Source organism: Tachypleus tridentatus, chromosome 13 (genome assembly GCF_004210375.1).
Source record: "Tachypleus tridentatus isolate NWPU-2018 chromosome 13, ASM421037v1, whole genome shotgun sequence".
Taxonomy (NCBI): domain Eukaryota; kingdom Metazoa; phylum Arthropoda; class Merostomata; order Xiphosura; family Limulidae; genus Tachypleus; species Tachypleus tridentatus.
In genome coordinates, this window is record NC_134837.1 from 128,048,489 (window position 1) to 128,065,034 (window position 16,546).

The 16,546-nt window shown below is 32.9% G+C and overlaps 1 protein-coding gene across 4 annotated transcripts in view; it reads left to right on the forward strand.

Moving 5' to 3' along the window:
- The first annotated feature begins 727 nt into the window (after positions 1–727).
- LOC143238433 (leucine-rich repeat protein soc-2 homolog) overlaps positions 728–16,546 on the forward strand; it is a 50,490-nt gene continuing 34,671 nt past the window's right edge. The window contains exons 1-2 of one of the 4 annotated variants that reach the window (XM_076478665.1): positions 728–884; positions 1,668–1,909. In XM_076478665.1, coding sequence (XP_076334780.1) covers positions 1,670–1,909 — 240 coding nt within the window. In that variant the 5' untranslated portion in view covers positions 728–884; positions 1,668–1,669. Of the gene's footprint in view, positions 885–1,078; positions 1,359–1,667; positions 1,910–13,971; positions 14,702–16,546 lie in introns of those variants that run through there. The other 3 variants (XM_076478663.1, XM_076478664.1, XM_076478666.1) reach the window with 3 other exon arrangements.

Genomic DNA, 16,546 nt, shown 5'->3' on the forward strand with positions numbered 1-16,546 from the left:
TTAACCCACCTGGCCATACCGGGCCGTTTACCAAACATATAAGTCGAATAGTTTGCTCGTTCGGATATGTGCTAGCAGCGTTAACCTTCCGTAATTTTAAGCTAACAGACTGGAGGGAAGACAAGTAGTTAATAGCACACACCGCCAATTCTCAGACTTCTCTGGTTAAAAAAATAACGAAATTTCACTGTTACCCTTACAAACATATCTGCGATCTCAAAAGGCGGAACTTGATTTTTATTTGTTTTAAAGCAGTGGTTTCCAACCAGGGGTACTCGCACCCCTTGGGGTTGCGAGATAACATTTGTTTTGGCTACCTTAACCTTTATTCTTAAATAAATAATTAAAGTGAGGGGTGCGAGAACGTATTAAAATTTTTTAGGAGTGCGGGGCATAAAAACGGTTGGGAATCACTGTTTTAAAGAAACACAAACATATATCGGAGACCCATAATTCAGCAATCTGACCAATTACCCAAGCTCAACCCAACTTCAAAGATAGCAGTATGTGAAATACTCTAAAGTGAAAAATTGAAACTTAATGCTAAATAATCACTTATAACTAAAAAAGTGCATTTAACAGTGTTATAGCAAACTGTTTATAGATTCAACCACAGAACCACTTATCTTAACGTAAACTAGTTATATATAAGCGTTATTATTCATCGTCATGGTTGCTCAAAAAGTACGAAACATGTGTGATAGTGTGAATGTGACGTAACGTTCCCGGGCTTTGAGCTCGCTGCAAAGATCGTGCGCACTAAGTAATATCTGTTGCCGGCTACTGCAAAGCAAGTGGCGAGATAACTTCTTGTCAACATTTTGGCGCCGAACAAACACAAGGAACTTGCAAAGTTAAAAATATTCATCAAGGAAAAGGAAAAGGTATGCAGTTGCGCTAAAGCATTTGTTAATGAAGATGCATAGAAAAGTTTTGAATTTGGAATTCATTATCTTGCACGAATGAGTTCCGGTAAATATTAAATATATGTCAAATGCCTCACTTTCGTTTTTCACTCTCTAACGCAGCCTCTGACCTAACATTTATTGGTTTGAAATCGGTGTTTGTATATTTTAGTTGTTGTTTCTCATTTGAACTATTTTAAATCTTTGAAATAGATCAATTGGATCCAAATGCTTTTTTAATGTATTTAGCGCATCTGCATATACGCAAATTCATTTTTGATCATCAATATTATTAAAAATTTTTGTAAACTTTAGTCAGTGATACGTTATGTGTGATCAGCAATACATATATTGATATTATACACACGTACACATTACTAGGGCGCATATCAAAACTGACACATATCTGATTTGCATTCTCCGAAATATCTACTTATATTCACTTAGTTACAGGTAAATAATCCTAAAAGCTTCATCATGTATAAAGTATTTTATGTTAGAAATGTGGACACTGTTCACAGTGGCTAATTTCATTTTCTTTTATTGTTGTTATTTTGCGAGCTGTCGACAGAGGTCAGTTAAGAATATTTTCTGTCTCTTATTCTCGCTCTAAGGATGCAATGTGTGATAGGCCTACGCCTTTGGAAATCGTTAAGGTTTCTATTGAGTGTAAATTTAACTGGGCTGAGTTAAGTTGAATCCTACTTTTAGAATATTATATTTAAATATCATACACATTCGTGAAATATTTATTCTTTTCAGTAATGCGTAAATCTTCAAAGTCGAGAGTGGAAAGTATTACAGTGTTTAGTTCCGTCGCAGCGGAGAGGCTCGCCGATTATCGTGGTGACACTGATACTAGTCCTAATTCACCTCCAGACACTGACGGAATAGTCATTGGTAGTATGTCTGGATGCATTACTGGAGGCCAAGAAGCTGATCCGTCACCTAGTTCAACTTCAAGTCATCATGATCAACCTACAACTAGTAAAGAAACTTCAAAGGTAGTTTAAAGTTCAATACATTTATTGTTAAATTTTAGTTTTAATCAGTACTTGTTAAAAATAATATTTTTTAAAATGTAAACAGCTGTATTGGATAGGCAGCTTTGGATTTCAGTTTAATTTTTAAATTAAAACTTTTTTTTTTACATTCTAGAACAGTAAAAGTATTTACTATACAAGACTTTGGGCTATAATTGAAGAAATTTAAGTGTAAAACTAAGAAGTTTTTAGAAGGTGAGCAAAATTAGCTAAAAGAAATATTACTTTCAGTTTCACATTTTGTATTCTAATTTAAAAAAAAAATCCCTTTTCTAGATGTAGGAATAGAATAATTAAAATACAATTATTAATAGATATAAAGAATATTATAATTTACTACTGATGACAATATGAAGTTTGTCAACATAATGAGAATGCTGGAATAAGTCCAGAAACTCATTACTTAATAGAGCTGAGTGTTTAATCAATGTAATCAGTTTCTCACAAGGTAATCAGTCATAATTATGATTAACTCATTACAATAACTATTAAAATTAGTGTTTTAGTGTATTATTGTTTTTGATTAGTAATTAAAATATTGCTGTTCCAATTTCTCATTATCTCCTATGACTAACAAAAATAATCAACTAGTTGAAAATTAAGTTTTGATTATTTCAGCTCTATAATTCTTTTGAGTGAATAATCAATTGATAAACCCAATGATGAATCTTTTACCATATTCTACTTATCAATCAGCTCCATTACTAAAGTTGAGACACAACAAATTGAAAAATTCTTTCGACAATCTGGTATGATTTGGTTTTGTTGCTTGTTTTAACTGCAAATAGACTCAAAGGGAATGATGATATTAGCCATTGTTGTCTGTATTGTTACATGTAATAATATAGGAAAGTTACAGTTAGGTTTTTAAAGGCTACATCTATACACTGAAAAGTAAATCTGCCTTCAATTTTTTGGAAAATATTTATTATCTTTTTAAATTCACATAAAATATATACTAGTCTATAGTACTGTCTTACCTGTTACTTCCAGATCTCAAACTTGTGTTTTTTAACTATAGTGTTTTCAGGATACAACAAAGAAATCAGAGGCTTTGATACCATCATTCCTCTAAATAATCTTTTAAACTTAAGTAAGATCATCTTTTACTCATTTTTTATCAAAAGTATTTTAACCTACCTCTATAGGATATCTCTTTCTGATAATCTCATGCTGTAATATAGCAATCAGATTGCATATATTAGTCTCAACTAACTCAGCAAAAACACGTTGAGAAGTCTTGGGTTAAACTGTACACTAGTTTAAGCTTCTACAAGAGTACTGCAATAAAACATAGGTATGGAAGCTGTAAGTTATTATTAAAATAAGTTATATATGTAATGATAGGATAATGTACATAATGATTATGTGCAACAGATGCCTGCATCTGAAAGAAGAAATATTGTTAATTTCTCACACTTTCCATAATCATCTTGTAGTCTTTCAACCCTTTCCATTAATCAATATATTTTTTAGTTAAGGATACCACAGCTCTACACAATGTTCCAAGTAGAGGTTTGTATGGAGAAATAATTACCCTGTTTTGACCTGCAATCAATATGTCTATTAAAAATAAATCTAAAATTTTAATATCTTTACTATTAGTACCAGTGAAAGTGAACTTCCTTGGTGATGTATATTAAATGAAACCTTCTGATTAACAGTTTTAAAAAGTCAGGTCAGTTTGCTTATAGTTCTGGAATGGTCACAAAGTAATTTTTGTTGTATTCCAGTTTATAAACATACTGAAACTGCATGTTGTGTTTTTGAATGAAAGCAAGGATTGAATTTTTTTAACAGAATAAAAATCTATTGGAAAAATTAGAAAAACATAGGAAGGTATAAAAATTAGTAACAAATTTACAACAGAAATAGAAGCATTTTCAATTATTTCTCAAATAAAATGTAGTGAAATTATTAGGTTTTTTTTGAAGCTGCAATTTTATAAACATTACACATGAGAAGTAAAGCTTGGTAATTTAATGGTGAAAATAATCAACTAACTGAAATTAGGGTTACCAGTTACTACCATTTTTCATTATTACAATTACACTGTGTAACACAAATTTTGTTCCTGGATAGTATGTGTTACTTCTTAATTGCTTATGTGTAAAAGTACAGAAAATGGCCATTATTCCCTTCAAACTTTGCTTTTGTGACCTGGATAGTGAAATTTAAAATTAACCTATTTTCTCTGTAAAAATGGGCAAATTTGCACATTTTCATTTACATAAGGTCTGAATAAAACAACATATGAATCAAGATTTACATGTATTTATACTAAAGTTATACAAAAATCTTTAGAAATGAGTAGTTTTTTGAGATTTGCGATTTGTAAATTTGCAAAAGTAAATCACTTTCATGTATCAGCCTACAAATATGGTCTCGGCATTCGATTTTGTTAGACCAAGTTCTCTGATGAAGTCATTGAGGTCTCTTTGGTTGCAGTAGTATCGGTTTCTCTCACCAGCTGCACCTCTGAAGTTGTAATCTGGATCTTCAACATCTACTTCCTCTTCTGAGGATGGCTGCTTTCTCTCTGGCAGAGTGGGTACAGGGAGCTCAGGGCAGTGTGGTACTAAGGCGATGGATGATGGAAGGCTCTGATACATGATAACAGATGCATTCTTGTCAACCCAACATTTGGAAGGGTCCACCATGCAGAAGTAGCAATTTCTTGAGTGGTCAGTGGGTTCATGCTAAATTCTTGGAATAGCCAACTTTATGGCTCTCTTTTTCCTTCTGTACCATCCTGCAAAAGAGCAAAATAAAATTATTATTATGAAGAATAAATTTATTTTATCTACAACTAATGTGAAAGAGATTCATGCAAAATATTTTATATGTGAAATTTTTCTATACTATTGGAAATTAAAAAAATAAAAGGTATTTAAATTTTAGAAGGTGTAAAATTTGTATAATATAAAATCTTACTATTCAAGCAAACAAAAATTGTCCATCTTACCTTCTAGAGTTTTTTTGCTGTGCTCACAGGTAAAATGAGGTGCCCAGGGTTTGTCTCGATCCCTGACAGGTATGCTGAAATATGCCTTGTAAGCTTCACACATTTTAACAGATACTGTCACAGAGTACTTTTTCTCTCTTGTCTTGATAAATTGGCCACATACATAGAATGCATCTGGAGAATGCTTGCAGCTTCTTGATGCCATCTCTGATAAAATCAGAGTGAGCCCCTGTATATATATATTACTATGGAAAGTTTTAGAAAATTCTAAAAGGTTCTTGAAAATCCTTGTAAGTTCTACAACATTTTAGAAAATTCTTGTAAGTTTGAGAAAATTCTCTGTCAGCTACTCAGCACTGAGTCTACCTGGAATGTTTTGGAAAATGGGTAAATTTGAAAATTTCATTATCCAGGTCATAAAAGCAAAGTTTGAAGAGAAAAATAGGTCTTTTCCATTTACTTTAGGCATAGAAATTGGGAAATAACGCTTTCTGCCTAGGAAGAAGAAAAAGTAAAAATTTTGTTACATAGTGTTATCTGATCTATAGAAAATATTGCTGCTGTGTTTGTTTGTTAAGCACAAAATTATTAATAGGCTACATCTGCTCTACCCAATTTTAATTTCATAGATTGTTTATTTTTTTACTTAATTTTTTTTTAGCTTTGGTGATTTGTGTGAGAAAAGGAGGTGCTTGTTATTCAAGACTGTCAGGTTTGGCTCCCACTGCCACCAAACATGCTTGCTCTGCCTTTGTTATAGAAAATCTACTGAAGCTGTTACTGTCCTTATCAATTAATCAGTGAAGACATACCACTAATAACTCGGCTGTAATAAAAATGTACGGAATTTTGCCAAAGCCAGATAATCTTTAGAAAGTTCATTTCAAGTTTCAAACCATTTCATCTAATTTTTTTTTTTTTTTATCTTTTGCAGTGTGATGAAGTAAACCATGCCACAGATGTATTGACTCAATGTGTGTGGGCTTTAAAAGATTTAATATTAGTTCTTAACTTTTCTTTCCTTAACCTACCTATATAATGCAACCCTTCTATTCCTGAAATCATCCTAGAAGCCTTGTTCTGAACTCTCTCCAAGAATTATTTATCTTTTCTTAGCTAAATGAAACAAACTGTACTCAGTATTGTAAGGTCTAATAGTAATGTGTCAAGAGAAAGAGTGGTTTCATTTAGGCTTATAAGTAATGCCTCTTAAGTATAACCTAAAATGAGTTTTAGCTATATCTTTCCTAATATTTACTGAAATGATCTTCATAACTAATCTTTGTGTGGTGCCTCATGAAAAGCTTTTTGAATTGAATATCTAAGTCAGGCCTTGAGAAATCCTAATTGTCAGGTTTCCATGGCAATGGAAAATGCCATCATGGAACATAGTGTTTTCTCCCATTTTATCCACTTGTTGAGTTGTGCAAAATATATAATTTGAATTTAGAGTAGTTCTGGACTCTTGGAAGTCCAAAACTATTCTTACATTTTTTGACTTCTAAACAGAATTTTGTTTCATGTTTTCTTAGGATCGAAGTGCTAATGAGTAAATTTGACAGTATATGGTGTCAAACCATATAATCAGCATATGGTTGCACAACGTTGCTAATTTTGTGCCATTTCGTTTTTCTTCTTTTTCTGAATTCAACCAATCGGTACACGTGTTTAGACTTGGGTGAGATCAAAGGAAGCTAGTTCAGGAAATACTTTCAAGTGGTTGTTGATAGTGATGGTAAGCACGGATTCATTGCTGTAAAAGTAAATAAACATACATATCCCTCATTTCCTGCTACAAACAACAGTGAAGTCGGGTTAGATACACTTGGCTTTTTGATCTGAAAATATTTGTTGAGGCCTGATCAAAGCATGTCAGGTATATTCCTGTGGACTGTATTAAGATTGTTTTCTCTTAATGATTTTGCAAAACTTGTATTATGCTCTAGCATTTTCCCCTACAGAAGTAAGATTAACTAGCCTATAGTTTCCAGAGCAGCCATTATCTCCTCTCTATAAGCATTTAAGCAGGAGTAAATTAAAAACCTTTTAAATCCTTAAGCATCTGCCCATTGTCTATAAACATAATAAAATGGCCTCCTTTAAAAGATTATAGAAAGACTTTCACTCTTCCTGACACTTTATCTGTTTCTAATCTTCTGGGCTGTTTTTACTAACAAAGCATTATACTCATGTGTTTCAGATTAATTTTAGGATTTTCTCAAGTTCCAAGTTGTAAGAACCAAAAGATCAGCAAACATTTAATAGCTCAGCAATTTCATAGTCTTCAAGAATAACTTTGCCATTGGCATCCATTATATGTCCAATCCATTTCTGGTAGTTATAATACATCAGTTATATTCACATGTAATGAGCTGTGGTGAAGTGGGAAGGGTGTCTTTTGTGATAAAAACCTTCAATGTTTATTATGGGCTTGAATATGACTTTCAGGAGCTCAAACACTGGTGTCAAGTTGGAGTCTGCTTTATGGAAAACTGCAGTATTAGAGGATGAAATTCACAGGTTGAAAACAGAAATCGAGTAAAACAGGAACTGGTAGTTAAGGTAAAGGTTGATTTAGAATAGGATGATAATGAGTACTGGATGTACAAGGGTTCACATTAGTAAAATGTTAAAGCTACAGAGATTCAATTCATTTTCTAATATGTTTAAACCTTTGGCTGCATGCAGTTAGAAGAAAAATGAGCAGCAGGTTTATGCTGTTGGGGGCTGTCTTGTTAGATATAGGGATAAAATTATTTGTAACGGGAAATATTGTAGGACTGTAAGTTGCCTGCCAAGTGCTAAAGTATATAGTATTATAGTGTATTAATTGCTTAGTTGCTGACTGTTTTATTGTTTTGTGCATGTAGGAGTAAATAATGGTGGAAATGTTGACAATGAAAAGCTGCTTCAGGAATATAACAAATTCTGTAAGAGGTTTAGAGATAGAAATAAACATATGACCCTTTCACCATTGCTCTATTGGACTAACTGCAGGAACAAATTACTTTGCAGAATCCAAGGCTGAAATAAAAGATTATCAGGGACATACATAAAGCAACATGTTAGCTGTTTGGACAAGTGCCAAAGATGGGCCTCACTTAAGTATTTTAAGTAGTAGATTGTTTGGGGAGATGAGATTTAAAATATATTCTTTAAAAATGGTTTGAATTAAACATGCCTAGTGATGAGGGAGCTTGGGAATATTGAATAGACACACTGATAGGCCAGTCAGAAGTTTGGAAAAATTATTTGCAGCACAACAAATTACGGGCTTCAACCTGTTTAGTCAGTTGGCAAAAGTAATTCATTTCTAACAGTTCTTGATCCATGCAACTTGTTACATAGCCCAAACAGTGACTGTGTTTCACAGATCGAATCAATAGAGAGAGAGAGAGATAGCTACAGTCACTGTTGTATTAAGCACATGCAGGTCATGGATTCTATTAAGCCTAACTTGAGGCTGTTAGCTTTTGGTTTTTTATTATCATTTCACAAAATCGTTACAAGACTTCATGCATGGATTATTGTATTATAAACATTTTCCACATTAACACAATTCTTTAGAGTTTTTATTCAGAATATTCACTGATGATGTGTGACTGGGACATTAGAATAATATGCAGCCATGAGTTACTCATGGCAATTATTACCTTAAAATCTGTTTCAATCATACAATTATTTTTGCTTCTGGATTTTAAATGACCTGCTGATTTTATTGTTTATTGCTGGGGTTATTTTTATGTTTTTACAAACATTACAATAAAATACATTAAAATACTCATACAATCAGTTTTGTATAATACACAATTAAAATAATTAATTAAAAACCAATTAATGGTTATAAAAGACTACAAGTTTTGACGTCAACTCACGTCATCCTCAAGGGTGTGAAAACGAAACTGCTACTACTTGACTTTATATACAAAAATGTCATAAGTTATATATTTTAAGGAGTATAATTCTTTATAATCCTACTAAGAATTTTCCAGAACATCTGTTTCCCAAGTATCTTATTAAGAAATCTAAACACTTTGTCCTTGTCAAAATATCAATAGTGTTCTTTCAAGGATCAGAACTTAGCCTTAGCCTATCAAGTATAACAATTCAGCAAATGTTTAAAAGTTTTGTCATTTCATAATATAAAATTTCTCAACTAACTTGAGGCTCAAAACGTTGAAAACGGTGAGGGGTGTACAACTTATGTAACAGTGCATTCTGGTCTTTACAAGCAGATATCTAAGAAAAGTATATTTATTTAGCTGTATGATGGCCGATTTAATTTTGTTTTGTTACAAGTACATATCTTGTTATAAGGATTGATTTAAGTTGACATCTTATACAGATTTAGGGCTAACCTGAACTTCCCAAATGTGCTAACCTTGTGAGATGTTGGGATTATGGATGAAAATGTTGTTCACAGTGAGAATACTCAGTGCATTCTAATATTTATAAGTAGAACTGTAAGAAAAGTATATTCAATTAGTTATACTTCTTACAAGGTTCATTGTTAAATGGATACTTTGCTTAATTGAGAAGCTACTACTGATTAACACCAATGATCTGGCATATCTGGAAAGTATATTTTGGTATTGTATGTAATATTTAAGACAGAACACTAGTATGCCAATTTCTAAACAGATGTAATATTCATCTAGAAGTAAGTTTACTAAATAATATGTGATTAAAATCACACAATAAAAATTTAATTAATATTTGGTTGCAAGATATCAATAAATTTATTTTTGTTTATATATTATGTAAAATATAATGTATCAAACTTTTTGTATTTATCTTCACTGTTTTATAATTGTTAGAAATTGGTTAAGAAAACCTCTTGCTTCTTAGTACATAAGATTGTGTTAGAAATATTCAAGATATTTTTCTCAACATACTGTAGATACTGTTGTAGTAAATAAATCACAATTAAAAAAACTCAATAATTTGACACTTATTTTGGAAGGAAGTTCTACATTTAACATTAGAACATGTTTGGGTTTTGAATGGAAAGGGTGTTATGAATCTTCAATCATAGTTTTTGTTTTCTAATTGATCACACATAAACCTCAAGTTACTTTACAAGAAGAAAATATCTTAGAAAATTATCTGAATGCTTAGATACTGTTCTGAACAATAATTTACTCAGTGATAAATGTTAGTGTGGTATGTATTTCATAGGAATGATATGAAGTCCCATCAAAGCATTTTTTAGATAAATTTGTATTGAGATAATGGTGTTGTGTTTGTACACATACTTGAAACTCACAACCTTGTATTTAAATTCTTGCAAAGAGTGCTGTGTATAACATATTCTAATATTTTATTGATTCTAACTGGCACACCAGATATCTTTTGTTGAATCTAGTTCTTGTGGTTTGTTTGTTAATTCTGAAATATGCATATTTTGTTGAAGATAACCAGTTAGCAGTTAGATACAAGAAAACCCTCTTGAAATATTTCTTTTATCTTTTCTTCATTCAGAATTGTTTAAAACATTCCAGTATTTAATATTCAAATAATTTTTTCATGTTCATGTGACGTTACAGTAGATAAAGTTTGAAACACCCATCAAGTTTCCAGTTCTAAAGCTGCTCATGTTCATATATCACTTTGAAGAAACATTTGAAAGAAAAAAATATTAACTTTAGTGGATAAAATTACTTTATTTAAAAGTTATCAAATTTTCAGTAATTCCTTCATGAATGATAGTTAACACATTATGATTCTTTTAAGACATTTAGAACAAACCCTTATAAGACAACATGTGAATAAAGCATGCTCTCTTAAGTTATTTTCTAAATTTACACACATAGCTGTTGTCTTACTGCTCTACTTCCAAAGATGATAGGCCCAGCATGGCCAGGTGGTTAAGGCACTTGACTCGTAATCTGAGGGTTGTTGGTTTGAATCCCCATTACACCAAACATGCTTGCCTTTTCAGCCATGGGGGCATTATAATGTGGTAGGCAATTCCATTATTCATTGGTAAATGAGTAGCCAAAGGGTTGGCATGGGTGGTGATGACTTGCTGCCTTCCCTCTAGTCTTACACTGCTAAATAAGGGATGGCTAGCACAGATAGCCTTCGTGTAGCCTTGCACAAAATTCAAAACAAACCCAAACCCAAAGATGATCATTGTGAATGACCTGTGACCCTTCCCAACACCTGCTTAACTTTTAAGTTTCTCCTAAATCACTAGCTGATTTAGTATTTCCTAGTTAAATTTTCTCTCTAAGACTCAGGTGAGTGTTCTCTGGAAGTAAATACGAAAGGTCAAATGGCACTTTTTAAGTTCTCTTGGAAATACCTGTGATGGTTTTGTGTGTTGGCTTCTTGAATTGATGTTTAATAATTTAAAAGTAGTGGTGGAAGATTTTAATCTTATATTTCATGATGTTCATTCACATAAATGACTAATTAGTTTCACAGTGTATAGTTCTCTCTCTCTCTCCATCATGCTATCATAAGATAGATGAAAGGCTGATATCTCGATCTTCATAGTTCCAAGGGTTTGACATATTTCTGCAAACAAGGCTAATTCAGATTTCTGTGCCTGATCTGATGAAATTCCATATTCATTCCAAATCTTGAAATTAGTCAGTTGCTAAATTTCTTTGCTAAAGTAGATATTTTAGGTGGAACTTCTTTGTTGTTTATTTTCTTGATTTTACTAAAGAAATTGGGAATATTTTATAAATATTAATACTCACATTTGTGTTTCAAACACAAAGTTGGCTGATGCTCCTCTTTTATTACCTCATTAATCTAATGCCATCAGAAGGGCACCTTCGACAGAGTGGTAGAGTCTGACATGTAGTCTGATGTTCTTTTCCTGTTAATTCCGAGGTTCAGATTGTGGGAGAACAATGGTTGACTTGCGAGAACTTACATTTTTCCAGCATCTTCTTTTACTTAGACAGCTACATGCAAACTTCAGATGGCCGTTCGTCGTCCTCCTGCACTCTTTTTACAGCTAATATGTCATGTTTGTAATGTTTTGAGTATCTCTCCCTGTGACAATCTTCACCTTTGTAATTGAGAGAAACTAATTTGTTTGATTACCTTCCCTCTAGTCTCACACTGTTAAATTAGGGACGGCTAGCGCAAATACCCCTTGAGTAGCTTTGCGCGAAATTAAAAAAAACAAGAACACTTAAGTGTAAAGCGAAGATTGTGAATTGGTGGAATGCTTCAGTATGAAGAAACCGTGGAAGTTTGAATGTTAGCCATTGTTTCTGTTCACTGATATATTCATATTTCTGACTTATCACTCTCTTTTTCAAGTATAGTGAATTACACTGCCCACTCTTATGTTAGTCTAATCTATTCTTGTATAGATATTAGATGGAGCTTTGCGATTGTTACATCATCCTTAACTTTACGGGTATCCGAAGCGCCATCATCACGATTAGCAGCTCCCTCTAACAAGCAATTAGATTATAACTCTAAAAATATAACTTAATCACTGTAATAAATATAAATGGTTTACCAGGTTTATTAAAAGTTGAACATAGCAACACTTCTGTACAGGAGTTCCCCACCTTACTGTTCGAAATACAATTGTGCAGAAAGATTTTTTGAAAAATGTGTGGTTAAAGGTATATACTTGTATATTCTTTTCACACGTGTACTTATCTTGGCTATATAAGTAAATCAAAAAAGGGATTATCAGAAATTAATTAACTTTTATTCTGATACGTATTTTGTTGTTGAAGACTGAATACTTGTTTTTGAATATGTTCTATTCCCTGATGACGCTCTACGAAAAGCTGAACTATTAAACAGTACCCAAGGTACGGAAATGGAAAGTTCAACATTGTATGGATCTAATCTATTATAAAACCTAATAAGAAACAGTAACACACAACACACATACAAAATAAACTGAGACCATTTAGACACATTTTATTTAACTAGTTTTTGTTTGTTTTTTTGTTTAATCAATAATGACAATTTAGTTGTTAAGTTAATTGTATTATATGTTGATGTATTATCCAAAGTTACTACAATAATGTTAATGTGTAGGGAAGAGACGACAAATACTTAACACAAGGCAACACGATTTGTGTTAGGGTGTGTTATATGAGACTTTCCCCCGAAACAAGATCAAAATACTTTACACGACGCTTTTTAGAAAACGTGTAAATATTGAATGTAAGTATCCAAGTTTTTAGTACAACAGTATTGCCTCAGAGTTGGCCTATAAAAGCGATTTTATCCAGATGTTATTATTATTATTATTATTTTGTGTCTTGTAGACACAAGTTTCAGTTTTTGCAGAATTCAGCATTAATATTTTATCAAGGTATCAAAACTGGACTTGTAGTTTATTGTCAAAATGAAGTTTCACAGTTTTTGTTTTCAGTTATTACAGCTGCCAAGTTGATCACTGAGTCTTGGAGTATTTGCAGGAAATATACCATAAATTAGACACTTCAAGAAAGAAAAATCCTTTATTGCGCAGGGGTTACGAAGTTCGTTCAGTGTGGAATTTAAACTACGTGAAGATAACTTAAGCCGAAATATATTGTGAAATCAATGTGTCTTTATTCGCCGTATTTCTAAAACATGGTTTCCTCTATTTCCGTATCAGTTAATAGACAGTTCTAACGAGAAAAATTGGCCTGGATCTTGTATACTGGTAACATCTATTTATCATTAAGATTAGGGAGTGATTTTTGTATTAACCGTGTTTCCGGCTTCAATAAATTTCGTGTTCAAAACGTAATTTCAGATGTAAGTTTCAAAGTGACTTTCTGTTTTAATGTTATCATAATAGTCTGTTTCTTCTCTAAACCGTTATGCATTGAAATATTATTGAAGACTATATAATATAAAGTTTTAAAAACCATATTTTGCATCTGAATGTTATGAAGGCGAAATTAAGCAAGTGCTTCATTTCTGTTGGTTATTGTTAAAAATATGGAGATCTTCCCGGAGTTATTGTCACATGGCTCCATACAGGACACCGGAAAGCCCAGGGATTTCCAAAGAATTACGGATGTGGGGTTTGTTTTGGTGAATTTCTGGGACGAAGAAGATAAAACATTATCTTCAAATCATGCTGTCTTAAACCGGTTATGTTACAAAGACATTTGTCCCTTTCGATTAATGCGTCTCGAATAACATAAGGCTATTTTAACACACCAGTAGAGAGAAGACCTTTACGGAAGTGGAACCGAGTTAGTGGGACTTTGTGTTGTTTGTGTATATTTGCTGCGTGTGCGAGGAGTTACTAACCAAAGGTGAGAATTGCGTAACGACAACTCGCTTTATTAGTTTAGGAGATTTTTTTTTATCTCAATACAAACAGTAAAAGAGACGTGGAAATTGTTGAAAGCGATAATTTCAAGCGCGCGAATACTAAAAGCCCGTGAAATTAGTTTTTGCCATTAGCTGCAGATATTTTATTGTCAACGTATTTTTAAAATAAGTGCAATTTTGGTGACTGATAGACCTTCAACAACTTTCAGACACACATCTCTCCAGGAATTCTGTTTGTGAAGATGGCAATAACAAGCACTATTTGGAATGAGCAGGTGTCAAAAGATATAATTTGTTACTCACGTTCCTGCTGTGAGACGTAAGCTATATCACATATAAGCTCTGTGTGATCGTAGAAGACGGATAAGTTTGAGAGGGTTGTTTGTTTTTAATTTCGCGCAAAGCTACACGAGGGATATCTGCATTTGAATAACTTTGTTAAAAGCGTATGTAAATAACGTAACAGGATTACGAAGAAACGGTCAGCCACCATGGTCTCAGTTGGCTCCATAAAACGAATTTTGGTAGGTATTTTTTTTACCTAACAAAATATTAGTGTTCGGTTTAAATATCAGTTACTTAGATATTGTAAAGTAAGTTTGTTTTGTTTTTTTTTGGAATTTCGCACAAAGCTACTCGAGGGCTATCTGTGCTAGCTGTCCCTAATTTAGCAGTGTAAGACTAGAGGGAAGGCAGCTAGTCATCACCACCCACCGCCAACTCTTGGGCTACTCTTTTACCAGCGAATAGTGGGATTGACCGTCACATTATACACCCCCACGGCTGGGAGGGCGAGCATGTTTAGCGCGAACCCGCGACCCTCGGATTACGAGTCGCACGTCTTACGCGCTTGGCCATGCCAGGCCCTAGTAAAGTAAGTTCTGATAGTTTTCACTGTTGCAATAAATGTTTCATTTGCTGGCCCGTCACACAATGATACGTACTGTATTTTATTTGAACATTTAGGCACGCAGCAGACGGTTGGAAAGCGTTATTATTTCATGAAATTTTTTTACAGATTTATAAACAGTTGAACGAGATTCGATTATTTCTAGTGTTTAACTAATTGCATTGCTGCATACTGACATCTACTGCCGCAATTTTTAGCAAGGAACAACACACAACTTTTTGTTGACTGACATGCTGCATGGGTAACGAGTGAGGTTTTAAATAGCAAACACGTCAGATGATGGGTTGGATGACGAAGATTCTTAGTTCTAAAACTTAAGTATATTTATTGCGTTCTAGATAGTGGATGGCCTACCATTACGTTCTAGACATAATGTCAGTGCATAGCAGTGGACAATCTACAGTTGCAGTTTAGACATTTTAGTAAATTGTCAGTAAATAACAATAGACGGTCCACCACTTAGACATTATAAATCACACATATTTTATGATAAATTATTGTCAGCTGACCTTTTTATAGACCATCAAAATTGATACATTGGATAGTTAGGGTTTGAGTGATAAATAATGTTAAGTTGAATGAACTGACCAGTACGTTAATCAAGGTTTTCACCATCAGGTCATGTTTCAGCAGGGTTCAACTGGTTACAAAATATGTATAAATATGGTTAAACTTGGTCTTATAGCATGAGCATTACCTGAACAAGTTATTGTTTAATTTATTTGTATTTATGTATAATGTACGAGTAGTAGCTCGGGCTAAATCAGGAGATAGAAATTTCATATTAACTTATTACTGCTAAAGCTTTTTTGTGTTTAGCTCTTCAAATAACATAAAATATTTATTTTTGTTTATTATGTTACAACTTTAAGACAAATAGTAGTTTTGTAATACAGAAGATAGTGTATGTTTAATATATTATAGGAAATTGGAGAGAAGAGAAATCTTCATAATAACAGAGAATTATTGAGTAAAATTCTATCAAAGCTGATATGCCTTTTCAACCTTTAGCTTCCAAGCAAACATATTAGACTGCACTAGTCTGAATGCTGTCTGATTCTTTTTACTGTTGTAATAAACATTCCTTTTGCTGGCCCATTATGCAAGGATACATATCTTATTTGAACATACAACAGGAGGATGAGGCATTATTATTTTATGTAATTTATGCAAGTATGTAAGTCATGCATCAGGCTCATCCAAAGAGATGTTTTCCTTGGGTTCATTTTTCACCAAGATTCCAATGAGAGCAGTATCAAAAGTGTATAGAATGTATTAAATCAATAAAGAACTTCTGAACAAATATTAATTGTGCATTCAAGCACCTGTGGGCTTATGCAGCATCATTCCAGAAAGTATTTGGGGAGGACACTTAGCTTCCTCCCCCATATACAGTCAAGCCTGACACAATGCAACTATTCCATGAAACAGTAGATAAGCTCCTAGGCTTGTAAAACTC